The sequence below is a fragment of the Maniola hyperantus genome, chromosome 19, assembly GCF_902806685.2.
Source record: "Maniola hyperantus chromosome 19, iAphHyp1.2, whole genome shotgun sequence".
NCBI lineage: Eukaryota > Metazoa > Arthropoda > Insecta > Lepidoptera > Nymphalidae > Maniola > Maniola hyperantus.
This window is the reverse complement of record NC_048554.1, coordinates 3,321,273-3,338,573: the sequence shown is the minus strand read 5'-3', so window position 1 is coordinate 3,338,573 and position 17,301 is coordinate 3,321,273. Positions and strand designations below refer to the sequence as shown.

Here is a 17,301-nt window from a genome sequence, read left to right as displayed (position 1 = left end):
AACTCCGAAAAGTTAGGGGTGCGATGCGTGCCCGGGATCGAACCCCCGACCTTCGATTAGAAGGCGGGCGTCCTAACCACTAGGCTATCACAGCTTTGTTATATGTGCAATGGGTTATTTACTTAACAAAATATTCTCAGACGGTGTTAAAGGAGGTCCAACGCCAATCGGGTATTTTCCTACTTTTGAATTTGATTAAATATTATTACTTTATTATAAACTAGGATAAAAATAATGTAATGACGTACACTGAAAAAAAATTATTAAAATCCAACAAAGATTTACAAAGTTACAGGCATTTTAATTTTGGAGTGCTTCTTTCCCTATCTCGCAAAAGGAAAATTTGTATGAAGCCGCACGAAGCTACCACAGAGTAGGACGAAGCTACCACAGAGGAGTATCTACTCGTGTGAAGCTACTATGGCATCAGTAGGTGTGACGTCAAACTGGCTATCTCTGTCTAATCAGAAATATTTAAATCCTTATAACGTTTTTGCAACGTTTTTGTTATTTGATCGGTTTAATTAGTTTTATCAGTTTACGTCATTATTTTATCCTAGTTTATAATAAAGTAATAAAAAAATTGGAGTCAAATACCCCCCAATTTGAAAACCACAATTTGACTGGTGTCTTTCAAATTCCATCAGGTTTTGGGCCATTACTGCACGCAGAGCAATCATAACTTAACCATGGTCCCCTCACTTGGCCCCACTAATGGGACTGCGAGAAACCGCCATACTTATATTTTATCTTGGAGCTGGCCAGACCACAAGATATTCTCGGAGTCGGACAGCCGATAATAATATAAAAAAGTAGTACTTTACCATAGTAGCTACTTACCTTTTATAAATTTATTTTTCATCTTATATGCTTAACTAGCTTATGCTCGCGACTTCGTCCGCGTGGACTACACAATTTTCAAACCCCTATTCACCCCCTTAGGAGTTGAATTTTGCAAAATCCTTTCTTAGCGGACGCCTACGTCATAATAGCTATCTGCATGCCGAATTTCAGCGCGATCCGTCCAGTAGTTTGAGCTGTGCGTTGTTAGATCAGTCAGTCAGTCACCTTTTCCTTTTATATATTTACTAGCTTATGCTCGCGACTTCGTCCGCGTGGACTACACAATTTTCAAACCCCTATTTCACCCCCTTAGGAGTTGAATTTTCAAAAATCCTTTCTTAGCGGATGCCTACGTCGTAATAGCTACCTGCATGCCAAATTTTAGCTCGATCCGTCCAGTAGTTTGAGCTGTAGGTACGTTGATAGATCAGTCAGTCAGCCAGTCAGTCAGTCACCTTTTCCTTTTATATATTTACTTAATTACAACTTAGCCTTTGACTAGTGGTAAGTGACGATGCAGTTTAAGATGGAAGCGGACTAACTTGGAAGGGAAATGGCAATTTTCATTCACTGGTTGTATCCGAATACAATCAGTACAATAGGTAACAAAAAACAATTTAATTGTATACTTACTTATTAAAACAAAACGATTAAATCAAATTAATATGCAATATATATCTAATATCGATACAAAATTTGTTTATACGTATATTATACCCAGGTAATATGTTTAAACCTTTATAACATACATAGATAATTATTATACATACTTAAGTATCTATTTATAAATATTAACTTAACAATTATGTATTATATCTATCCAACGATAATTAGTTTAGTGTAGCTATAGGTACCTACCTACGCAAATAGTTTTTTATTGTAACACAGGGTTTTAGACAATCGCCCTGCTGGTGTGCGTGTGATCATTCAACTAGGTGTCCAAACTTGCAGGATTTTAAAGTATTTTTTTCTTCTTCAAAATATAACACGGTGTAAAAGTGATTGCAATCGATTCTGTCACTGATTCTGGACAAACTAATTTCAGGATTTGCTTATACTATAACGTTAGTTATAACGTTGTACCTAGTATATTATGTTTTCATTTTTATATTTTATACCTATCTTTTTTCATATTTAGGTATTAAAAATATAACTTATATTTTCTCTTTAGGTACTTCATATTATTAGTTATAGATACCTTAATTTTAATGTTTAAAGCTTAGGCCAGAGTTTTGTTTAATTTAGAGTTTATTTTTCAATCCGTAGATAAGCTAACTTAGGAATACAGGCAGATTTCTCATAAGCTATCAAAAATCAAACTTATTCCTAAGTTAACGATTTATTTGAGGATTAAAAATTCTTATATAAAATATTAATTATCATTAAGGTTCAGGCGAAAGTCACAAGCGGAGCGGGCGCGTTCCATTGTTCATTCTCAGTTTCTTCGTCCGATTCGTCGGGAAAATGGACCTGGAAATATTGAATAAGTATTCTTATTAAATTGATTCCAAACATTATTGATAAATTATCGTAGTGTGGACTGTGTACCTACGTATACTGTTTAAATATACATTTGTAAAGTCAATTTATATGAATGGACTCATTAATATACTTAAATATACATAATTTTAATCGACTAGGTACTAACTATTGGGAGTCCATTATATTTAGCTATCAGTTTTGCCGCAGTCACTGCTGTGAGTGTAAGTGACGAATAACCTAGTGTTCTAACATCCGTACTCAGAGTCGCTTAATCGTTACTTAAATTTAGTTAAAACGAGACAGAGATATCTCTCACATAAATCTGTCTCGTTTTAACTCAATCTTAAGTAACGATCAGCGACTCTGAGTGCGGCTGTAAGTACCGTTTAAGGCGATGACTGATGTTTGCACATATTGATATAGGAGGAATATATTTATTAGCACAATAAAATATCTGTGCTCTGTTATTCATGAAACTTAATTGACTAAAGCAGAACTTATGATACACTGGACCCTTCAGACAGCCGATGGTATTAAAGTTTGCAAAATATTTGCAAATTTAGAAATCACGCCACACACCCATATTATCAATGCTAAAGTGTGTTTGTTTGTTGGTTCATTGGTTTGTATATTTTTTTCTTCAATCACGCTGTATCGAAGCAACGGATCAGCGTGATTTTTTGCATGAATATAGCTAATAAGCCTAATAATATACATTTATAATATATGTAATACAAAACCAAAACCGATTTAAGCTAACTTTCAGAAAACTAAATTAACGCGGACGAGGTCGTGGGCATCAGCTAGTGATTCAATACAAAACAAGTTTGTGGTTAAAGAATTTTATTCTCAAAAGAAATCAGATATACAAATTTCACTTAATGAGAAATTATAGTAACGAAACTTAAACTAATTTTATCTCTCGGCACAGCGCGGTGGCAAGCAACAACACGATCGTAAAAATAGCGGGTAGTATAATGTATGGCAATGCTCATACACTTTGTTGTCAAGTTTAAAACTAAAATTAACTTACCCATGGCGTTACAAGGCGCTGGCCGCCCGATTTTAAAGAGGCAGCTTCGTTTGCTTGCCAAGCCTGAAAATTTAATCTATCATCACCGTACGTACAGATAATTTGTAATTAGGTACTATAGTGGTAGAGAAAGGCATTGTGCCATAAGTTAACATTTTAATTTTTGGAGAGTATTTCAAAGAACTGAGTGGATTTGATCATTATGAAGAAATAATTCAAATTATATGACCACTTAGAATATTCCTAGTAGGTGCAAGTATATTTAAGTACTAACTAAATAAACTTACGACAAATTGCATGCTTATTTTTCGCTTATTTTTCTAATGTAAAAATAGCGAGCAAACGAGTAGGCGGGTCACCTGATGTTAAGAGATAACTGCCACTCATGATCATTTGCAGCACCGGAGGAACCATCAATGCGTTACCGGCTTTTCAAGAATTTGACGAATTGTGAAACAATGGTAGTCTTCAGATTGACGCACCCACAGCTATTACACCATTTGGGAGGATGGGAAGGGGAAAACTACTCGCAACCGGAACGCATGGGATGCTTTGCGGCTGGTTACGACCGGAGTGTGGTCGCTAGCCAGACGGATTCGGGATAGAATCCTACCACGAAGATATTTGTAGTTTGTTAAAAATACTTACACATAAGACGGAGGAGGAGTAGGCACCCTGAGACACAGCAGGTATAGGTACAGGTAATTGTGAAACGACTTTTAACAATAAATTTTCATCAAAAATACCTGGTAAGCATCGTTGAAGGCGTGTGCAAGTGAGAGTGCGAGTGCTCTGGCCTGCTTTCGCCGCGCGCATACGAACACGTGCACCACGTGACTCTCTTCCCCGCCTGCGCTTTTGCCTTCGACCACCGCGAAAACGCGCGCGTTTGCTGCATCCGCGGAGCAGTATGAGATCCTTGAAAACATACGGGAATCTTACTAAGTAATATTGTAAAGAGGTAAAGCTTGTAATTTTGAATGTAAGGGGTTATAATCTCCGGAACTATTGATCCGATTCCGAAAATTCTTACCCCAAACCCAAGAGCTATATAAATTAGGTACGCGAACGAAATCATCGTCTCAAGTCTCAACTCTCAACCCATCGTGGCCATCTCACAAAACGAGAAAGTTTCAAACCATAGTCCACCACGCTAGCCAAGGTAGATTGGCAGACTTTGAGAATATTATGTGAGTAGGTATCTAGGTATAAGTAACTCTCAGACATTGCAGTTTTGCTTCTGATGTTTTCTTTTGAAAAGTTTGAGTTGCGTTTTAACCACTAGACTATCATCTCAATGAACCTGGGACCTACCAGATCGCAGCCTCACCGACTCACAACTGCTACGAGAAGGTCGAGTCGCCAAAATAAGCAGACTAATTAAAAAAACATCCTGTATATGTTCTATGAATAGCCACAATAAGAAGCTCATTAATTATCAAAGAACGCCGATCTGCGCGTTATTTATGTAACAGCAGAAAAATCATTGACTCTTTTATCTCCTGAACTGAACTGACCTGACCTGCCTGTCGTATTGAAAGAACATTGTACCTTGTGATAAATAAATCATGTCAAAATAATATCTGATTACTTAGTGAATTATTTATTTAGGCATTCCGAGCCAGTGGTAGATGCATCCGACTAATCGTAAGTACTTGTAAAAGTTTATTCGAATAAAAAAGATTTTTATTTTATTTTTATCTACCGCGTCACTATTGTACTGAAACTTTGTACTCAAAATGATTAGCTTAATTTGGTAATGCATGTGCTCTATACTATGCAATGTGTGTTGTAGAGTCTACATAATAATTATAAGTAAAATGTATCTTGGAGAAATTATGTGACGTTGTGTGGTGTTGGGTATTTAGGTAGCAGCTGTTGATTTTACTAAAAAACGGCTCTGACCTTAAACATGCGCAGTGGGTGATTTATCGATCTATATTTTGTTAATACGAAGTGTGACTACGCGACTTCGGCAGTGTCTATGCCGAGCTGAGATTGGATCGTAACTCGTCAACATAGAGTCAGCAATCTTTCATCACTTGAAAAGAGCAACCGCCGAGTTTCTTGCTGGTTCTTCTCGGTAGGAACGTCATTCCGAACCAGTGGTAAATTAAACTAGTTGACGATTCAAAAGCACTTGTAAAATTTTACTTGAATAAAAATATATTCTTTTCTATTTTTTCGCTTCGCAAGCTTACTACTTACGAGTTATAGATAATACACAAATTCTCTTGTGCTTTGTGAAACCTCCTTCACTTTTTAAGATCGTATCGCAAGGCATAGTCAAGATATCCAGCTGGTACGTAGTCAAAATCCCACGGACACGTACGAAGCGATTTGTCTATGGAACGCCCTTCCGGCATCGGTTTTCCTCTCCACTCACTTTTACTTCAAGTCAAGAGTGAATAGGCATCTTCTAGGCAAGCGCGCTCCATCTTAGGCTGCATCACTTACCGGCAGGTTTGATTGCGGCCAAGCGCTAGTCAATAAATTTAAAAAAAAATTGGATAAGTAGAAAATAAAAGTGGACCTACTTATAAATAGAAACGCTGAGAACATTATCCTGTGACTCTGCATCGGACACCAGGATGCCCTTCGGGCTGATGTCCAGGTTCACCCTCTGCAACTTTTTATTCAAGGCTGAAAAAATAATGAAAAATAAGATATTTTTTTATTAAAATCACCTTAATTTAATTTCAGTATGTAGGTAGGTATTTGTTTTATTTGAAGATTCCAAAAAATCCAATTAGTAATTTCGGAGGAAGGATATTTTTTATGAAAGAACATATTATATTTAAATATAGAAAACGATAAGCTGACTGACTGACTGATCTATCAACGCACAGCTCACTGATAGGGCCGAAATTTGGCATGCAGATAGCTATTATGACGTAGACATCCGCTAAAAAAGAATTTTTGAATATTCACTCCCTAAAGAGGTAGAATAGAGGTTTGATATTTGTGTAGTCCACGCGGACGAAGTCGCGAGCATAAGCTAGTTATGAGATAACTGATAAATCGTAAAACTGTGGTAATATTCTAGTCGTAGCATCAAGGACGATACACGTTCAGTAGTACAGTTCAAATTTTCAAAAATTAGTTAAGTATAAGTAAGCAGTAAGTAGGTATGGTACATACTACATAGCTTTAGCCTCAAATTATTGCAAACGATTTCCTGTTTACCTATAGTATCTGTCGTTGAACGGTTATCTTTCACCTTTGCACCACCGAAGACCAGACATTGTGTAGGAACAAAATATTTTACATAACAATGGCCCCGATTCTCTAGTCTCTCTCTAAACTAAATTTAGAGTATCTGCATCCTTTTCTTTTTACTAATGCTAAAAAAGGAACGGAACATGACTTTCACATTTAAAGACTCTAAATTTTAGTGCACAATACAAATTTAAACAGTAGGTTCGCGAGTGCGTGCTAAAAACACTGGTTTTACCATCTAAAAATTAAATTTAGAAATGTCAAACTGCTTCTGTCCTTTTCATATTACAATAGTAAGAAGAGGGTGCGAATACTCTAAAATTAGGTTGTGCTTAGAATCGGTGCCAATATCATTTTTGCACGAAACCTTGAACGGACGATTAGCAAAAAATCCAATGATATTCTCTTCCGCATTGTACAAAAGCACACAATCAAATTGTATCTACTCGTAAGTAGATAAGTAAGTACTATTAATGTAAGCTTACCTACTTCTATATTGCTTAAATACAGAAATCACTTATTTCAAAACTCTAGAAAAATAATGGGGCCGATTCTCTAGTACACAATCTCTAAACTAAACTAAATTAACAGGTCTAAATCTAATGCTATCCTTTTCCGCAAGCAACATTATGAAAGGGATAGCAATATATTTAGACGTGCCATTTTAGTGTAGTTTAGAGATTGTGTACAATGGAATTAGCCACAATAAGTACTTATACTTAGGTAACCTTCTCTCACAGGAGGCGAGAGTCCCCTATATACAAACTACGTAATAAAACTAGTTATAATCTTATTTTTATCAGTGTAAATTTCACACAGAGGTCTGAAAAGTACCTACCTAAGAAGAATTTTCACACTGTGAAACGCCGCCCGTAGTGGGCAAGAAGAGGTCGCTCTACGGGGGGCAATATCCACGTATCGCAATTCATAATCTTCTGTAGGGCGATTGTCTAAAACCTGCATCAATCATTATTACAATCTCAATTGTTCTGATTGGCTGAATTTGGGCGATTCTTGTTGCAACAATGCATTGTGGCCAATAGTGAGCGAGCATTAACCAATCAGAGATGATTGCGGGCGTGACATTGTAGCTGTCAAACAACCGCGGTAGGGCCACAGCTAACTGCTACCTCTACATTCCTTCACAGTGGGCACAATATAAAACTGATGTTAGAAGAAGTGGTAATTTTCTTAATTTTAGCAGTGTGCAGCGCCGAGCGTGCTGCAAGTGCCGTAGCGAGCGTAGAAGCGGCACGTTCTACGGGAGGAATGCCCACGTCCGTCCTATATCTCCGTACTATATCTACCTTCCTTCACAGACCACAGTAAGTAGGCGAGAGTTCACTACACATAAAACTAGATATTTCCAGAAAAGATTGGTATTTTCTTACTTTTAGCAGTATGAAGCGCCGAGCGTACTGCAAGTGCCGTAGCAGGTGCAGAAGCGGCGCGTTCTACGGGCGCGATACCCGCGTACCGCACCTCCATACTGCCTCTGCCATCCTTCGCTTCTCTCCACCAACCCTCCCCTTCACATTCTGCTAGAGCCCACTCCTCGCAAAGCTCTGAAAAAATGTAAATACTATTTAACATTTTTTCTCTTCTTTTTTATCCATAGCCAAAGGAAAATGCTTAGCCTTTTTTGAATTGGTAAAGTACCGAAATCTCCAGAATATAATATGGTACTTAACTGAGTTCAAGTTAACTAAACAAGGTAGGTAAACTATAATGCGCGACAGGTCATGATGGTAACCAGGGTGGGGTCGCCCCGCACACCCGCACAGCCCCGGCGCTAACCCGGTGCGCACGAGCGCGGGTGACGTGAGAGTTTGCGGGGCATCCCCCCGCCTCATATTGCCATCCCGACCTGTCGCGTACTATACGTAATTTCAACAGAAATAAAAACGTCTATGGATGTAGAAATACTTTGTTCCGATTTTTCGTAGCCATTTCTAAAATAATTTCGTAGCTATTGCCTACGACGCCACCAGAGTTGAAAATATGCCCAGCCGCGCTGTTTGATTTTATACATTGAGACAAATAAGCCTTAACTAGCCTGGATGTTTAGAAAAAGTGTGGTTCTTTAATTACTTACCTACATACACACTTAGGATCGTTGAAACATACATAGTTTAAGCCTTTAAGGAGAGAAATGATATAGATATACTTACTATGAGCGAAGGAAAATAATATATGTGAGAAAAAAAATAAGATGCTAAAAATAAGATGAAGATGTAAACTAGTTATACTTAAATGTACTTACTTACTCAAGTATAAAAGTTTATACTTTATACAAAGTTTTTGATAGTTTGAAGTAAAAAACTCGCGAGCAAAAACTTGTATTGCAAAGTAGAAAGTTCAAATCATAGCCAACGACCGCGATAAGTTAATCGCAGTAGCCAAGATTTCCTTTATAGCCCCATAATAACATAATATTATCACCATTAGTAATAAACTATCATTATAAATCGAGCGTAATAATTGTCCGTCCAATCGATTATCGTTGTGAAACAGGCAGCTGACTAATCCACGACTAGGCACAGATTTAATTTATAGCAACGAAGAAGATTTACAATAACATAATTTTTGTTAGACATAACATTCTCCGTTACAAAAAAAGATGATTTCCACGACAGACAAACTAGGAACCGTAATAAACTTGCAACTCCTACGCCACGCCTCGTGAAACTGGGAAATTCATTTGTGGGAATGGGTATAGTATTTTATAATAAAATCAGGAAAATAAAAAAAACTAGAAAAGCCCCAAAGAAAATCAGAGATCCTCTTACTTAAAAAGTCCGACTCCTTGTCTCAAAAATCAACAAAGTAGATAGTTTTTCTGTCTAGGTTATCTACTTTAATTAAAATACTTAATTGCTGTTTGAAACGCACCCCGATACTTTACGAGGCTTATAATTTTATCAAAGCCCTATTTATCAACAGTTTTAGAGCAATAAATAATTGCTAAATGATTGCGCACGAAAATTATCAGCTTTGGCGCCGTTGAAAGTTTAAATAATAAGAATTAAGTAGTTTAATAAGCCTAGACTCTATGTACAAAGTGTAAACGCTCTTTTTAAAGTAATATAACGTTCACCCTGAGTGCATTTTTTTATGGAAAGAATCGTGACAGCATCGGACTTCGGAGTAACGTAAACTTGCGTTTTAAACTTAGAAGCAGTGCCTGGTGACAACTCGCGACGGTCGACTGAGTGTGCACACATGAAAGATTTCCCTACAAAGTTAGCAGCTTGTAAAGTTACACTATAATTGCTAGCCTCTGAGCTTGAGGCTCGATCTTGGGCTCGCTTTAACCTTTCTGAACCGCCCCACACACACAACATGAGCCACACGCACAGACGATTTCTACTCGACACACGCGACAACCATAAAGCGCCGCCACCGGCCTATTTCCTGTAGTTTTCATACATTTTATACGGACCCGCTGCACACGGTTGACTCTGGTGGTCACCACACGTGACACGTCACAAACGTCACTGCTTGCTTCTTGTGGCCGACCGCTCGCGTGATACGACAGTTTTAACGGTGAAGGAAAACTGAGTGAGGAAATCTGCATATCTGATATATCCATAACGTTCCCTTAACTGAAGGGGTCATACATTCTGATAGGAGACCGATGGGTTGAGATAATGATTCCAGATGATAGCCCCTGAACGTGATTATTTATAGCGGTCGCCGAGTAAACCCTGTCTTTACTGATAATATAAGTACCTAACTAGTTAAATATAAACTTATAGGTATACGATAATATGATAAATTGATCTACTCCGTATAAGTAGGTCCGTATAAATTATTCGCAAAAAGCATCCTATCAAATAAAACGCTATAGAATGTTTATCGCAGCTCTATCCAGGTCAGTCTGGAGATAAGGGAAATAGGCCAAAGGTCAGTATTAGGCGTAATAGCGTATCGGAAGACCATTATGTTATGCCCAATCTGATCTCTTAATTTGTTTTATCTACTACTGTAAGCTGCCGCGAAGTTATCGACGAGTCTAGGACGCGCATGATATTTAAGTATTTAAAAGATAAAAACATTACGCAGCAAAATTAACAGTAGTATTCGTAGCACACTCTAAACAAATGTTGATTCTTATTTGAATATTTACTAACCAATAAAACTCGCCTTGAAATTTTGCAGACGTTCTAGAAATAGGAATGTATCTGTACCTACCTTTCTGTGGTTTTCCAAATTTCTCTAAAATGTGTCAAGTTACACGGGCCCAAAAATCTGTAGGTACCAATCTTTGTACAAATCTTCAATAAAAACAGCATAATCTCCTTCATAAAATTGTAGCTAGTCTGAGCGGAGTCAATACGTACGCAATACGCACGCTCTATCTAGATCTTAGCTAATCTCCTTTGAGTGCGACAATAAACAACAAAATTGGCTAGGTGAAAGCCTCAAATCTCAATGCGTATTGCGTCTCGCCTCAATGTGTATGACCACTATACGACTATAGTCCGTGTGTATGATTAAGCGATCGCTAGGCGCTGCCTCGACCCTTGTGAGTACAAACCGTATAAGTTCATCAAACTATTATAGGTGCAAATAAATCATAACGGATTGAGATGTATCGCAGTTATAATTAAAGCGTTCATAAACCTTTGATAAGCGGCTGTTGACTAGAAAGTAAGGAAGTGAGCAGGTTGTGCCTTCGTAGAAAGCACGTATAAAATGTGTCAAAGCCTATATTATTTTTTCTTGGCCGCTGTATGGACTCTAGGCGATGGAATAACGGTGTAGCCTACCTCCTCTATAGAGACATGTTGTTGCGACCATAAATATTTTTTTTAATTTGTGACGGGTTTGCGCCTGGCCGCGATCTTGATCGTGGATATATAAGTGATTTATAATCCTGACTGACAAGTGACTGACTGACTGAACTTTCATGATCTACCAACGCACAGCGTACCGCCGCGCCGCGCCGCTCGTGCTAGAAACTTTTTTTTTATTTTGACACTTAGGTTTCTTTTAGGCACTCACTAAGATGGTAGGAGATACGGTATCAGAAACATCTACCCTCATCTGTTATTTAATCGTGATAGCTGATATATTATGGTAGATAATGTGTAGTACATATATAGATTCATACATCGCAATATGGTATTTGACAACTAGTCAAATCAATAACTTTTTATCAAACGTCAAAACACTCGCTTAGTATGCGAAATTCTATGAAATACTGGAATGTGACGTTACATCATAATGACGTACTTTTTTAGTTTAATCGATAAGTAATTTAAAATTCACGGTTTTCTGATTTTTCCCTTTACTAGTGCTATAAAACCTAACCTGCTAAATTTCGTGATTCTACGTCAACGGGAAGTACCCTATAGGTTTTCTTGACAGACACGACGCGACGGACAGACAGACAACGAAGTGATCCTCTAAGGGTTCCTTTTTTCCTTTTGAGGTACGGAACCGTAAAAACAAACAAAATGATAATTATTTCTAAACGCAAGACACCTACGGTTTGGATAGTGTGGGTAACTACTTATAAGTACTAAGTGTAGTAGTAAGCTTATCAGTTTGTAGGGAAGCACTAACCTTGGAAAGGATGTGTATTGTCGATCAAACTAGAATTGTAGGAAGTTAGATACAATACGCATCAACATTTAACTAGGTTTATTAAATAATGGGATTTAGATATTTTCTCTTTCTGATTTGGATTTAAACCTTAAACACTTTCTCGATCTACTCATAATAAGATTAAGATGAGGGTCGAAGTACATTATTTTCTGCCACGTATAATATCTAAATATATAAAAGGAAAAGGTGACTGACTGACTGACTGACTGATCTATCAACGCACAGCTCAAACTACTGAACGGATCGGGCTGAAATTTGGATTGCAGATAGCTATTATAACGTAGGCATCCGCTAAGAAAGGATTTTTGAAAACTTAACCCCTACGGGGGTGAAATAGGGGTTTGAAATTTGTGTAGTCCACGCGGACAAAGTCGCGAGCATAAGCTAGTTAAGTTGGCAACAGAAATACATATTCTGTGAACATTTCAACTCTCTACCTATTAAGGTTCACGAAATCGAACCACTGACAGAAAAACGGACGGACAGGCAGACGGGTGGACAGACGGACAGGCAGACCAGTGGACAGACAGCGGAAGCTTAAGTTACAGGGTCCCTCCGGGTGCGGAACCCTAAAAACCTAGCTCCAAGCGGAGGAAGTCGCTGGCATCAGCTACTAGATAATACAAATTTCAAAATGATTGCCATGTAAAAAATTAGAAAGAGTTGTTATCTTATAGTTATGATGGTACGGAACGGAACTCTTCGTGTGCGAGTCCAACTCGCATTTGATCGATTTTTATTTTTTTTTAATCCCGTGGGACCAAAATCAAAATTGAGTTGGTACACCGGGCACGCGTGTTTGGTAGGTACCGCGTATCCTAACGTGCTTTCGATGACCACAAAAAGTTGTCCCGGCGGCTCTCTGCGAAGCTACTGACCGAGAGTTGGGTAACCCGATCTGTACATAATATCTAACAGCATGAGCCAATTATGCTAAAGAAAAGCACGTATTGTACCTACCTCTTATTATACCTACCTAATATTATGAACAATCCATCAAATAAAAAATGCGTTACGCCCGCGCCTCACTACCGCGCCGCGCCAGTGAGATGTGCGATCAATTTTACGCAGGTATGAATTAATGTATAGAATGAATTAATTAGGAGTCAATAAAGAATGAGACCTTAGTTTAAAGCAGATAAGGTAGATGCTGAATCAAACATCAACCATCAGGTTCCGCTATCTTTTCAGCTTACAGCGGAACGCAGAACTCAGAACTCTAGACCGGTGGAACGTGGATCGACGCCTTACAGAAAACTGACACAACAAGTTTTTTCCAATCCCGAGAATCTCCCAGTAAGGCGCGTGTTGCGAGTTCTAATTCCTAAGTTAATGGAGAGAAACTTAACCAATGACGTGAGTGTAAGTAATTAGGCATTTTGCAACTTTTTTAATTGGTAAAAAGTTTCTCAAGTAAGTAGGTACCTACTTATGTTTATTTTTGACCATCGCTCGGCTGCAATCAGCATTCAGATAAGTGACGATGCAGCTTAAAGTAGAGCAAGCTTACCTAGAAGATGACTTATGATTCTGAATTCATCATCATCATCATCATCAACCGATAGACGTCCACTGCTGGACATAGGTCTCTTGACTTCCATACGCCACGGTCTTGCGGTATTCCAGTCCAGCGGCGATTATATTTTTTATTTAGTCTAATTAATTGACCGAAAACTGAACAGGACAAAATCGATTAAAAACGTTTCTCAGATAAACGAATTTTTCTCTTGTTGAGAAATAAACTATTTTAAATTCTAAACGTCCTAAATACCAATCTTATAATAAATTAAATTACAGTACTAACAGTACAGTAGTTACAGTAGTAAAAGTAGGTAAGTATACCTACTTTTAAAAGACATTAATTTAAAAAAACATTTAAAAGTAAGTACCTATTAAAACTAAAAGTCAATGGTAGAGTTTTTGTAGAGATATGTGCTTCCCTGTCCATTTCTTAATTTTTTTCTTTTTACTGTTAGGTGACCAAATAAAATTACTCAATCGTATGATTCTTGTTACGTACCTACGGTAAGTACATAGTTTTAAGGAAAATACAAATTCAAATCTATTATTATTAGCAGAGGGAAACATGTAAAATATTCATTTCTATCTTTGCTAAGTACAAAATTAAAAAATAAATTTAAACTCGATGTGGTTTTAGATTATTATTATTTTAAAGTTTTGATTTAGATTTAAGTTTATTTTCTAAAATTAATTAATATAATTCTTATTTGATTTGATAATAAAATATTCCGTCACCATTCAAATAACGGAATAGAATAATAATTCTTAACTTACTTTTGTGTTTCGAATGATTTTTCCACATTCTTCTCAGGAGCGTGGTCATTATTATTTATTTACTTGTCGAACTTTTTTTATTTAACTTTAGCACGCAGCTTTTCCGCGCGTGGTCTACAGATAACTGCAAGTTCGCGACGCGTTCAACCCTCTGGTAGGATATACTACATGAGGTGCAGGAACGATCGGTTGTATAGATTGTATAGCATAATACGTAGATACATTTACGCATTGATACATTTTATGCGCAATTTATTTAATGTACCTATAGCATGGCTAATAATCAAATCAGAAATTAGGAGATTCGTAGGAGAACCAGAGTAACCAACCTAGTACAATGGGTTGCGAGGCTGAAGTGACAATGGGCAGGGCACATGGTTTGACAAACCGATAGACATTAGGGTCCCACGGTGGTTAGAATGGTGACCTCCCAACAGAAAGTGCAGCAGGAAGACCCTTCACTAGGTGACAGATGACATTGATCAAGTCGCAGGGGACCGCTGGATTCAGGCGGCGCGGGACCGTGGCGTGTGGAAGTCCCTATAAGAGACCTATGTCAGTGGACGTCTATCAATTGACAATGATGATCATAGCACAGCCAATGAAGCCCAGGGGAATAAGTAAATACATACCTATACTGAAGTTCCCTTCTCATTCTGAGAGGAGACCCGTGCTCAGTAGTGAGGCGATGATGATATTGAAGTTTGGTTATAAGATGGAAAAGTCAGAGGATACTTTTTATTCGGAAAATCAAAAAGATTTTTATTAAACTAAATCCACACGCTGCTGCAGGAGCCATCCATGTTGTTAGAACTTGCCTGGCCTTGTGGTTAGAACCTCCGCCTTCTAATCGGAGGTTGGGGGTTCGATCCCGGGCACACACCTCTAACTTTTCGGACTTATGTGCGTTTTAAGTAATCAAATATCACTTGCTTTAACGGTGAAGGAAAACAACGTGATGTAACCTGCATGCCTGAGAGTTCTCCATAATGTTTTCAAAGGTGTGTGAAGTCTACCAATCTGCACATGGCCAGCGTGGTAGACTATGGCCAAAACCCTTCTCACTCTGAGAGGAGACTCGTACTCTGTATTGAGCCGGCGATCGGTTGATCATGATGATGAAATCCACGCGAACGAAGTCGCGGGCATCAGCTAGTAATAAATAATAATATTTTGCGAACCCAATCTAACAGTAAAGTAACCTGCACGGAAATTCAACAGCAAAATTGCGGTGATTAGTGGTTGTACCGAACTCGACTTGCATTAAACCGTAATTATTTGGCGGCAAAAAGCTGGCGGGGCCCAAACAAGATCTGAGGGCAAGAGCTCCGTTGTTGCGTCAGATGTAATGATCGATGAACGCACTAACTTGCATCAGAAACTTAAACAGGATTCTACTATACTCTATGCACGGTAATAAGTTAGTATAGCGCTCTCTCTGTTACGCAGTCCCATACAAATGACAGAACCAAAAATCTTAGTGGGCGTTAACCATTTTGAGGCACCAACCAATCACAAACGAAACTAAGTTTTCAAATTAAACTTTGAATGTTTTTTGAATACATTTTCGGACTGAATTTGGAATGTTTTTCGTCAATAACCGAGATGAACCGCAATAGGTAGAGACTGGATATTTTCACAGAATGTGTATTTCTTTTGCCGCTATAATAAATAACAAATATAATCATAAAAGGGCCGCCATGAAAATTAAAAATAAATAAAAATGTTATTTCTTGTACGATGGTACGGAAACCCTTCGTGTGCGAGCCCAACTCGCGCTTAACTGATTTTATTTAACCTTTGACCCCATTGAAAATTAATCTTCGACATATTTGCATTAAAGTAGTTTTTACATTGATCCTGATTTAATTCTTTGACAAAAGCATTTGTTAGAATTTTCTACCTGGTCCCTTTTTGTGTAATTTTTTCTTGATTTTATTATTTTTCTTGTAATTTTTATGTACCAATGGTTATCTAACGATACATAGATGTATCTTAAAATAATCCGCAGGATGAGTGCCACAGTAATTTTTACAGGCAAGTTATTCAAAGAATTAAATTTAAAAATCGAAAGCTTGTACAGTTTTTGGGCTGTAATTTTAAAATGCTTGAAGATTTTTCTTGTTTTATAACTATTTATTATTAACAAGGATATGTACTAGCAAGTAGCAAGAAATTAAAAAAACTGATGAAATACATTGTTTCTTTTTTTTACTAATTTTTAAAGTAGCAAACACCCCTTTACCTAAAAAAAAAATTAATAACTCGAAAACGATACACTTTTGCATTAGCACTTTAGGGGTTGTTTGATAGCTAATGTCCTGTACTACGAGTATAAACCCTTAACGGGATCGTGTCCTATTTTCCTGTAACGAAAATGTGCCTGTCTTTATCTTTAGTGTATCTTTAGCTACATATTTATAGCGCAAGCGTTGAAATGAAACAATCTTGACGGGCACAGAGATAGCTTGCCGGACCAATGAATCTGTCAGAGATACCTTGAGATGGATTATGACTATGATAATGCCTAACTACCTACTATTCACACTGGAAAATTGAAAATATTACATATGGGAACTGGGAAGGAGGCAGGAGCAATCAATTCCACGTCACTGGCGTAGTTGCGTCGACAAACAGCTAGTTTTTAATAAGGTTAACTTCGTTTTTGGAGGTGTTTTTTAAATTCAAGGTTGGTAGTAAATTCACACAGTCTTCCGAGGACAGGCTATTCTATTGGCTCTATCCAAGATAAGTTTCTTGGCTCCATCTGAAAGAGCCAATGGGACTCTTGAATAACACAAAAATTCTTGTGGTCT

General features: G+C 37.6%; 2 protein-coding genes across 2 annotated transcripts in view; both read right to left on the bottom strand.

Annotated features, from left to right (window-relative positions):
- Positions 1-17,301, bottom strand: part of LOC117991257 (solute carrier family 25 member 16-like) — a 128,347-nt gene that overhangs the window by 18,932 nt on the left and 92,114 nt on the right. The window lies entirely within an intron of this gene.
- On the bottom strand, positions 1,499-14,662 carry LOC117991269 (low density lipoprotein receptor adapter protein 1-like). The gene is made up of 6 exons (XM_034978845.2): positions 14,486-14,662; positions 7,969-8,142; positions 5,896-6,001; positions 4,105-4,276; positions 3,359-3,421; positions 1,499-2,313 (listed from the first exon to the last, which is right to left on the bottom strand). The coding sequence occupies exons 1-6, from the start codon at positions 14,532-14,534 to the stop codon at positions 2,233-2,235; spliced, it is 645 nt and encodes a 214-aa protein (XP_034834736.1). The 5' UTR covers positions 14,535-14,662; the 3' UTR covers positions 1,499-2,232.